The following is a 9,790-nucleotide window of genomic DNA, read 5'->3' on the forward strand; positions in this document are numbered from 1 at the left end:
AAAATTACTCTTATTCACCATAAAGATACTTTTTTTATTATTATTTCAAATCATTCAGTTTTATTTTTTATATTTGTTTTGATTGCTTATGAATTTTATTAAATAAAAAACATAAAATAAAAAAAGATTAATAAGAAAATGAGGAATTTACTAGCAAGTTATTTTGTTTCAGTTAAATTTAAATTATTACTATTCATATAATATTTTTATTGTTATATAATTAAATAAAAAAAATTAAAACTCTTAGTCATACCATATGGTATATTTTAACTTGCATCTATCTTTTAGTTTTCAAATTTATCTTTAATAATTTTTTTTAATATTATTATCATGTATATATTTTTAAAAAATTTTAGGAATTAATAGAAAAAAAATAGAAATTGTTTTAAAAAAACACCTAGAGAAGTAAGATTCAAATTTTTAGGTGAGGCAAACAAAATTCCATAGAAGATGCTAAAGAGAATCCCACAGCAGCAAAAAGGTTATAAAAATGGCGTCGCCCGGACTCGAACCGGAGACCTTCAGTGTGTTAGACTGACGTGATAACCAACTACACCACGACACCTTTATGCTAAGGCTTTTTCAGAATACATAATTATCTAATGTTTTAAAAAATAACAGCCAGGATAGAGATATGAAAAGAGAGCGTGGAAGTACGCGCCAATTTCCTCCAACACTTCAAACATTTTGGGCATTCTCTGAAGCACACTCTCTTACTTCGAGGGAACACTCCTCCTCCTCCTCGTAAATCAATTTCTTCCTCTCTTGCTTTCTCCATCTTATTTTTCTGATTTTAAGTTAAAAGAAAAATAAAATGTCAAGCACTTTGGACATGTCCCTTGATGACATCATAAAAAATAGCAAAAAAATCCGGATTCTGTATTTCCCGGGGCCGTGGACGAGACCGCCCTTCCGGAACCGGTCCTGCTCGCCGCTTCCCCATCCATTGATAGATGAATAAACTATGTGCAGGGATTTTATTCCGAAGTGGGTGAACTGAAAAGGTATTCAATCCATTACGACCGGAGCGGCAGATCGAAGGTATCTAACTCATGCTTGGCATACCCTACGTACTTCTGATGGATTCTTTGTGTCCTGCTGTAGTTCAGAATGGCTTTTTTTTCTTAGGGAACGGCAGAAGTTGTCTTTATACGACCAGCTGAAGCTGTGGTTGCTGTTAAGAGGTACAACAAGGTTCAGCTTGATGAGAAACCTATGAAGATAGAGATCGCGGGAACAAATTTTGCACCCCATCATGCTAATGCCGCTTTTGGAAATTCTAATGGACTTTCTGGACGGTAAGCCTCCCCTCCTATTCTTCTCTGTGTTACTTGGCTACTGTAACATTTCTCTTTATTGTTTGCCTGTTGTCAGTTGTGTTGTTCATTATTCCTATGATCTTGGTTGTCGTCTTCTGGCAAAATATGTTGAGAAGTTGTGTTTTGATACTGTCATTGGTTGCTAATTTTGTGCCATTGTGTCTCGTTGCTGCCAAATTGTTTTCAGAATTTTTGTTCCATCATTTATTTCTCTTGTTATAGGAAAGTCTTGAACTTTGTTGGCCAATCACAGTACATTATATGCAGAATTTCATAAGGATGATTATCTGCTGCTCAATTAAGTTTTAGCATCTAAGGGCCTTTTCATTTTTGCTTATGCATGTGATCTTGAAATCTTCTGTTGTTGTGCATGATTTTGGTAGTAGTGGGCTTCGCTGTACATCGGTTGGTTAGAACTTAAAAGTTAGTCTGACTGACATTCGTGTATGGTAGATGCTTTTTCTGCCTTTGAGGTCTTGGATTTGGTGGTGCCTGCTGTACTATGTCAAAATATCAGAATGACCTCAATTTGTTACAAGTAAGGATGTATCTTCCCCAGCAAATAATTAACTTTGTATTTGATTTGGTGAGATAATAAAAAATAACTGTGTGAAGAAGGTTGAAAGAGAGTTGAGTAACTAGAGAGAGAAAGAAGGAAAAAAAGAAGATAACTGAGCATGAGTCTCAGTGTACTACTACTACATTACTAGAAGTTGGAATTGCTTCTTTTGTGTGGAATCTTGGAAATAAGAACAAAAGGAAGTCAACCAAAACTATCAAGAACCTTTTTTTTTAAAAAAAAAATAATGGGTTGAATCTTCAAAATAACAGCCATAACAGCTGTTACTGTTATATAATGATGTTAGGGCTGATTTTTATATGAATCGTTGTTGCATCCTCTGTAGTGGCTGAAAATTGAAAGGAGGTTGTCCAAATTCATCAAATAGCAGACAGTTACATTATATAACTGCCTGTTTTTAAAACTTCTAGCAGCCTTGCACATTCATCCATATTTCAATTTACAAACCTCAAATCCTTTGCTTTGATCGAAACCCTAAAATCTCCAATTTTCCACACTCATAACCACCTTATACACTTGTAGGACAGCCAAATATGTCCTGCATCATGCAGATCCTCTTTTAATCATCTCTTTGTGAGTATTTGTTTTTCAATTTGGTTGAGTCATGTAATTCAGAGTTTCAAAACAAATTGTGCCTGAATCACACAATTAATGTCCATATCCATATCCATATCCAGTTCACCCAGCAATTCATTCTGTTTTGTGTGTGATTGAGTTCATAGTTGATTTTTGAGATTCATATGATGAATTGTAAGATTCTTACATCTACATCTGTATGCGAGTGGAATGCAATTTCATTTATCATCCGAACATATTTTTCTTTTAAACAAAGGAAAAAAGACCTAAACATATTATAAATGCAACTATTATTGGGTACCAAGATATGCTGGTATATGTCCTCGCTCAGCGAACTGTACTAGAATTGTTATTGTTCTTGTGCATTCATGGGTTTCCATTTGATTATTCTGCAGTGTACGAAGTAGGGGTGGTGCATTGGTACAACTGCGTGGCGGCGGCAGCGGTGGCCGTGGACTTGGAAGGGGCCGTGGACGTGGAAGGGGGTGTGGTGAAAAGGTATCCGCTGAAGATCTTGATGCAGATTTAGAGAAGTATCATTCAGAATCAATGCAGATAAATTGAAGTCATTTCTGGTGTCTTGGTGGTAGGCCCTACATCTTTCATGCAGCAATGGAACTATTTTCCATGTCTCGGCCAAGTTGTATTAGTGATTTTGTAAATATTTGTTAGAGAAAACTATTAGAATCTTTATTGTGGAGGTTTGGGCTTTTATTGTGTATTGTTCTTTGATGTGGGTTGATGGGGAGCTATCTCTATGTAATGCACTCTTGCTTTTTGTTTGGTTAGCTTCGTGATTTTATAGGTTGGGGTGGGAAGAACTATTTTCTTTGACAGAAAACTGTCTACAAAGGGCAGAGAATCAAACTTTGTCATGAGCTTCGCCGTGCTGTGATGTCTGTTGGTTCCCTCTTCATCGTAAAATCAGGGAGATATGGAGGTAGATTTCTTCCTATTTCTTCCATCGCCATGGATTGTTTTTAACTGTTCGTGCTGCCCCCTTGTTAATGTTGGTTTTTTAATGGTTAGGTTCTCGAATAAGCTGCATCTATTCTGTCCGGTGAAATATCAGTTCCCTGATTGTTTCATGACTGCTGATGCAGCTCATAATAGTGACTGCAACTTGCATCTCTGCTTCATTCAACCCGATGATGTTGAAAACGCAGGTGGATATAGAGCTTGGAATATGGTTTGCAGCTGGAATGACTCTGGGTGCTGGTTAAACTACACTGACGAGTGAGAGCTTTGCACTGCCTTCTGCATTCTTCGAAGCTCCTGCTTTTGCGTCGGAATGCAGCTGGTTAACCCTTGATAGTCATTATGCTTGCGCAAATCGTCTTGGGCACGAGAGGGTAAATCTAACACCTCTTGAATTGCAATTTGAAAGCTGCAATTGCATCCAGACCACTGCTCTTGCTAAGTTCACTATATTCGTAACCAAAAATTGTATGTCATTTCGTGGAGTTAGTTTGGTGCTGTTGAGAATATAGCAGTATTCCAATTTTTTGGAAAGAAAAACAATTTTTTTTTTAAAAAACTTTATTTGAAGACAATATTTCTCATATTTTCTAAATTCATACTAAGTATGAAAACTATATTTTTGAAGTTCGATACGATTTTCTTTTAGATGCTTGTCATTGTTTCTCAAATTAAAAAAAAAAAATCAAAACAATGAATAATATGATATTCTTCTTTTATATGCAAGCATATTTAATTAGTGTTATAAATTTACTTTTTTTTTATTAGAAATATAATATAAAAATATTTATTTTCTTAAGTTAATAATTATAATTTCTTCACGATAATTTTTAATTTAAATAAAATAAAAACTTTATAATTAGATAATCATAAATATGAATATTAGGTGTTAATTTTTTTATATAAATAAAATAGTTATTATCTTGACTTATTTCTTTATTTTTCGATAGGATAGAAATTTTTTTCACTGTTCTTCCCATAACCCTCGCAAAGGTTTTTAACATTGCGTTTCGATGAAGATTTTTTTCACTGTTCTTTCCATAACCCTCGCAAAGGTTGTTTGATCACTTTTTTTATTATTTATTTATCTTGACAATCCATTTCACATGAAAAAAATATTAAATTAATATATATAAAAAAAACATTTTGCACGTGTGCTTACCGCAGGTAAATGCGCTTTCAAAATAAATTTGGGTGTTCGAGGGAGAGATTTGACACGTGCACTTCAAATAAATATGACCAAAAAGAATAATGTCAAAGAATCCAATTTATTTATGCATCCAATTATAATATAAATGTTTTTTTTTCAAACGGGTAAGAAGATATGGACAATACCCTCATAGGCTACAATGAGAGGGTAGCTAAGGCAAAAGAATAGCACTTATACAACACAAAATAACATGGAATGTTATACATCTCAAGCTGAAATTGCAAGTTCAGGCTTCAGGGGAGCCAAGATACTGGATATTTTGTCATCACCGTTCAGTAGTTCTTTGGCTCTCTCAGCTTATCCCAGCTAGAAAACAACAGCCCCAACAGAGAATAGAATACCGCCTTAATGCAAGATATTATGAAACTCCAACATGAAGAGGGCCAGCACCATGGATACAGGAGTCGAAAAAAGAAGCTTATGAGATGTCGAGGATACTGCCCGACCTGTGGCAGGCAATTAATGTTATTGCCAACGACATGAAAGGCATGTCCTAGGAATGGGGAATCATGGATCAACTCAAGTTCCTTTTCTAAATCTAAATATTATCCAGGCATGATCGTTAAAGAATGCACCTAATCATCTTAAGCAGTGTATCATTTACTACAGCTCTAGCATTGCTTAAAGAGTATGGCTTATTGATCCTAAAGTTGATACCAAAATATGCACTTTCATGACATTTACTTGATGAAATTTGATTAGGAACCGTGTCGATGACACTAACAACCAGGGATAAAAGCACTCACAGGGAAAAGCAAATCCAAAGAATCCCAGGCGGCATGACGGACAGCTCTTGTGGGATACATTGGACCGCCAGGCGAAGTGAAGCTATACAAACATGCCTTCAATCTTGTACTTGTGGTCATTCTCAATTCCAAGCCTGCAGAAATTAATTACATTACCCTATTCAGAATAACCTGCAATTGTTTATATCAGGTCAATTCAATGTTAGACACTTTGATTTTGGAAACTGACGGATAATATCACCTTGGAGAACTTTAATGTGTGAAAGGTAATGCAATAGAACTGGTTCCACCTTTAACTTTTGAAGCTGGCAGGCAAAAGAATTTGGAAACCGTATGAATACACAAATGAATTCTCTACAGGTAAAAAATAACCAACTCTTCAGAAAATAAATGCCCTAAGATTGAATACACAGAATATACCTGGTCTGCAACTTCAATAACAAAGAAGTCTGCTGGGCCACCAACCAAGAAAGCATTTAGAAAAACAGGAAACTGTTTTAAGAAGCTCTCGTGCTTGTCAACTGCATAGATCATATTATAAAATGATAACCCGTTTGTTGTTCAATATTGAATCTATACAAGTTAGAAAGCTTGCCTGAGTTGTAAAAGAGGGTGAACCTTGAGAGCAAAAGAAACAGTTCTCGCTGGGCCTGATTTAATGAAAGATGACATTATTTTCAAACGCAAATGCGTTCAAGGAAATTTTGAAGTCCACACCATATTTTTCTGGAAGTACAATTGAAGGCAAGCATACATAAAAACAATTGGCATGTAAGATCAAAAAGGGTGCATCAATGCCAGACCTGCACCGGAATTTTATTCAACTGCATAGGCGCCAAGGCAACTTCATCAAGGAGATACTGAAATCAACAAGTGAAAAAGTAAAGTAAGGAGGAAGAATAGAATAATTATACAGAGACCAAGATTTTACCCATGTATATCCAGTTGAAGGGGTTAAATTACATTGTTGGAAGGACACTTGCCTGAAATAGGGACTGGAAGCGCCTTGTGTTTGTTTGGATGTCAATCCTGCAAAGTTTTACCACAAAGGTTCAAGTCATTGTTGCATGGATGGAATGGTAGAATAGAGCAGTGATATATCTTCAAACCAAAAACATGGAAAGGGAAAATATAATGTTTGTTAAATCCTAGTTTATGATTCTACCGAATGGCATGTTTGTACAGTAATCAACTGGACGTGCAACTTTTATTGACAGCACTCTAACATGTAAAAGTTCAATTGAAACTAATGATATTAAAGTACTTCCATACTTCGGTTTGCTATGACTCCCTTTGAAAAAATGGATTTTCAGTGGCAGCACCAAATTTCAGATGCAAGGGATCCAGAAATTTGGTTGGAGAGGTAAAAAAGGAAGAAGCAAGGATGCTCTCTGTTAATGCAGCAATAAGACACTTTGAAATTGATTAAACTCCCATGGAGCAAAGGTTATAATAACAGCAGGGTCTCAGGAATCAATCATAGCACAATGAAACAGCTACAGAGGTTGATAGAAACGCCAGAAGTTAAATGAATATCAAAGTTCCTTTTTTTTTCTTCATTTCTTTTTTCTTTAGCTTTTCCTCAATGAATAATGACAAACCTTATCCTCGTTTCTTTATTGAAAAAAAAATCCCCTTCACAGAATGGTACAAGCCACAGGCTCTAAGCACTTTGAATTTTAACTAGTTATGATCCACTAGTCAAAATACTGTTTCCCTGCATTGAATTGATTTCATAGATCAACCCAAATCCATCTGGAAAGAAAACAAAAAGGAAATAACATATGGAGCAAATAGAATTTTGAATCTTGAGAGTGTCCATCACAATTAACAATATTTCCCAGTCCATATTAAGAAAGAAAAAGCACAATGAAGAATGAAACTCATTTTCTTTAATAGTTTTGTGTATTGATCAGCATGATCCACAAACTTTCCAACACTCATTAGTATTTAGCAGCACTAAATGACTACCAATCTGAGCTCACTGATATTCATACCAGAAAACATTTGTAGCACCTTGAACAAGAGCAGATGAGAAACGTAGAAGTACTTCAGTATTATCCAGCTGGGCTTCAAAAAGCTGCAGAAAACATACAAGTGCAACACAGCATTATATGGCCACAACTGATGGAATATAGCATTATACTTTGCCAATAGATTTTAATGTTTCAAATAAATTTGGATGGTTAACATAAAAAACAAAAAAATAAACTTTCAAATTGTATTCATGCAAAGCAACCCATTTGATAACCTTTAACTACACCTGCATCTGAATCATATTGGCGCACATAAACCAGAACCAGTATTCACATAGATTCAGGAAACCGAATGCAACGAAAGTTGTGAATCAGGAAATAAACATAACTAAGTTATGACTCAAATTTAAAACCACTCATTTTTTTCTTAATAGCAACAGCTTCCCAAAACAAGTGAAAATAAAGTGGTATTTCATTTAAGCCCAAACTTGAATTTAATAACTTCTATTTTGAACTACAACACAAAAAGTGATGAAAACAAGGCCTAATATAACCTTAGAAGCCACAAAACCATAGTTTGCACATGTTAGGAATCGCTGCTGGAGATTTAAGACAGGTCAAATGTGAAAATAGGGTCTACTCTGGGATACAAGACTGTATTGGTATCTCTTAAATCCATAATTTATGTGAATTCTGGTTAATAATAGCAGTCATGCACCTTAAGAACAAAACTTTTGGAAATGTAAAGAAAACTAGCATAGATTGAGAAACTAGCATTTTCTTTTTCTTTTTCCTATAGAGCTAAAAAAACAAGTTCAACCATTTTCATTTCCACCCTTGCCAATGCAAACGATTCTATAATATATTTTTGACCAGTTTGGAACAGTCAATCTTACAACCCACCAGAACCTAAACTGTTTTTTCTTTTTGTTTTTTTTCGATATCATGGACGCGACCCATGGGTGGACAGCCACTCCCAAGAGCCAAATCACGGGAGAGAGCCTGCCAACTCGAGGTCTCCAATCAATTACACACTTACATGTGGGTTGAGAAATGCAAGTGGTAGAGTTCGAACTAGGAATGTCCTCTCCCTCTAGTTGACTCCTTACCACTTGACTATTGCCAGCTGAGCTACTAGCTCGCTTGCAGCCTATACTGTTTTATCAGTGGAGAGTTCAAATAAGTTGCATTACAAAAGGAATGGCAAACAGCAGGTCAATTCGACTTTCTAATTCTGAAACGAATACAGCAGCAAAGAAGCAATCTTGACAGGGCTCCCTTGCTGCCATACAACATGCAATCAGGCAAGGAAAATACGGGTTTATATCGAGTTCTCAAAAGACCAATGCGAGAACTGTATTGCTATATTAAAGATCAGTAACATATGTGATTCTTCATGGATAGAAAAGAGAGAAAAAAATTACTGGAACAGAGCCAAGCTGCATACCCATTTATGGAACAAAAGAAAGAAAATATGTGATGCAAATGACTGGCTCCAGAGTTGGAGAATCAGATGAAGGATTTGTTTTCCACTCTCAGGTACCCTAACATAATAATCAGCGAGCAAGTTGAAAAAGCACAGTTGGCCATCAGCATCATCTTCCACAGGAGAAATTGCATCTTCTTCCCTGCTGAAAATTATACCTATGTTCAATGCAAGAAAAAATCAAGATGTGAACAGTATAAAAGCCAACAATGAGAAATAACAATAGACCATTAACACAGATTGATATCATCATGCAATTATAACAGACCTCGAGCGCGATCATCAACTTCCAAAGCATTGTCAGCAAACAACTCTTGTAACAAGTTACGTCTCTGAGTTGGAGAAGCTAGTGCCTGCCCTTGTCATTAAAAACATCACGTAATTTTTAGCAAAAAATATATATATATATATATATATATATATATCAATTCTTGATTTTGGAACACTTGAAAATCAGAATACATACAATTTCCTTAATCCTTTCAGTGAACAAAAGAATCCCAAGAAAAAGGAAAGGAAATTGAAAGGAAGAGAAAAGGAACGAACCCTTTGCAGCTTTTTCTCGATTTCAACAGTGAGAGCGTTCAGATAAGCTGAGCTACCAGTTCCGGGCGTGGGTGAACTTGTCTTTTCCATTTCTTTATATAATTACACTATTTTAACAATCTTCAGCCATTTCATTTGATTTGATCCAAAAATCGCCGACCGTCCCTCCCTCCCTCCCAAGCCTGATGAATAAATTCCGATCCAAGCAAACGACCAAACAAATTCTAATGGTTTAAAATTAAAGAAGAAGCTTCTTCCTCCTGTTGTCGAGAATCCAATTCAATAATGTACACCGGAGCAGTTTTTTCTTTTTGTTTGTGTTTTTTTAAAATAGAAATATAAATATTGGCTGTGTCATTGTTTCGGTCTTACC

At 35.5% G+C, this 9,790-nt stretch overlaps 1 protein-coding gene and 2 non-coding genes across 3 annotated transcripts; 1 reads left to right on the forward strand and 2 right to left on the reverse strand.

Moving 5' to 3' along the window:
• Positions 1-396: 396 nt before the first annotated feature.
• LOC7489274 (uncharacterized) lies at positions 397-4,052 on the forward strand. The gene is made up of 4 exons (XR_008060134.1): positions 397-1,041; positions 1,129-1,298; positions 2,871-3,415; positions 3,505-4,052. It is a non-coding gene; the product is annotated as an uncharacterized LOC7489274 (transcript).
• TRNAV-AAC (transfer RNA valine (anticodon AAC)) lies at positions 492-565 on the reverse strand. Its single transcript has one exon. It is a non-coding gene; the product is annotated as a tRNA-Val (tRNA).
• A 650-nt stretch (positions 4,053-4,702) lies between the features above and the next one.
• Positions 4,703-9,790, reverse strand: LOC7489273 (uncharacterized). Its single transcript, XM_052456012.1, has 11 exons — positions 9,418-9,790; positions 9,140-9,224; positions 8,833-9,029; positions 7,407-7,489; positions 6,393-6,438; positions 6,213-6,269; positions 6,005-6,059; positions 5,830-5,930; positions 5,651-5,714; positions 5,410-5,543; positions 4,703-5,109 (listed from the first exon to the last, which is right to left on the reverse strand). Exons 1-11 carry the CDS (start codon positions 9,505-9,507, stop codon positions 4,936-4,938), a joined length of 1,086 nt encoding a protein of 361 aa, XP_052311972.1. The 5' UTR covers positions 9,508-9,790; the 3' UTR covers positions 4,703-4,935.

Source organism: Populus trichocarpa, chromosome 9, assembly GCF_000002775.5.
Source record: "Populus trichocarpa isolate Nisqually-1 chromosome 9, P.trichocarpa_v4.1, whole genome shotgun sequence".
Classification (NCBI taxonomy): domain Eukaryota; kingdom Viridiplantae; phylum Streptophyta; class Magnoliopsida; order Malpighiales; family Salicaceae; genus Populus; species Populus trichocarpa.

What these genes read in the sequence shown, in the direction of transcription:
- LOC7489273 (XM_052456012.1), bottom strand. Translation starts at nt 9,507, where the DNA reads ATGGAAAAGACAAGTTCACCCACGCCCGGAACTGGTAGCTCAGCTTAT. An exon ending in TTCTTTTGTTCCATAAATGG is followed by an intron (nt 7,490 to 8,832) that starts GTATGCAGCTTG and finishes TGTTTTCTGCAG; the next exon opens with CTTTTTGAAGCCCAGCTGGA. An exon ending in TTATTGAAGTTGCAGACCAG is followed by an intron (nt 5,715 to 5,829) that starts GTATATTCTGTG and finishes TTTGCCTGCCAG; the next exon opens with CTTCAAAAGTTAAAGGTGGA.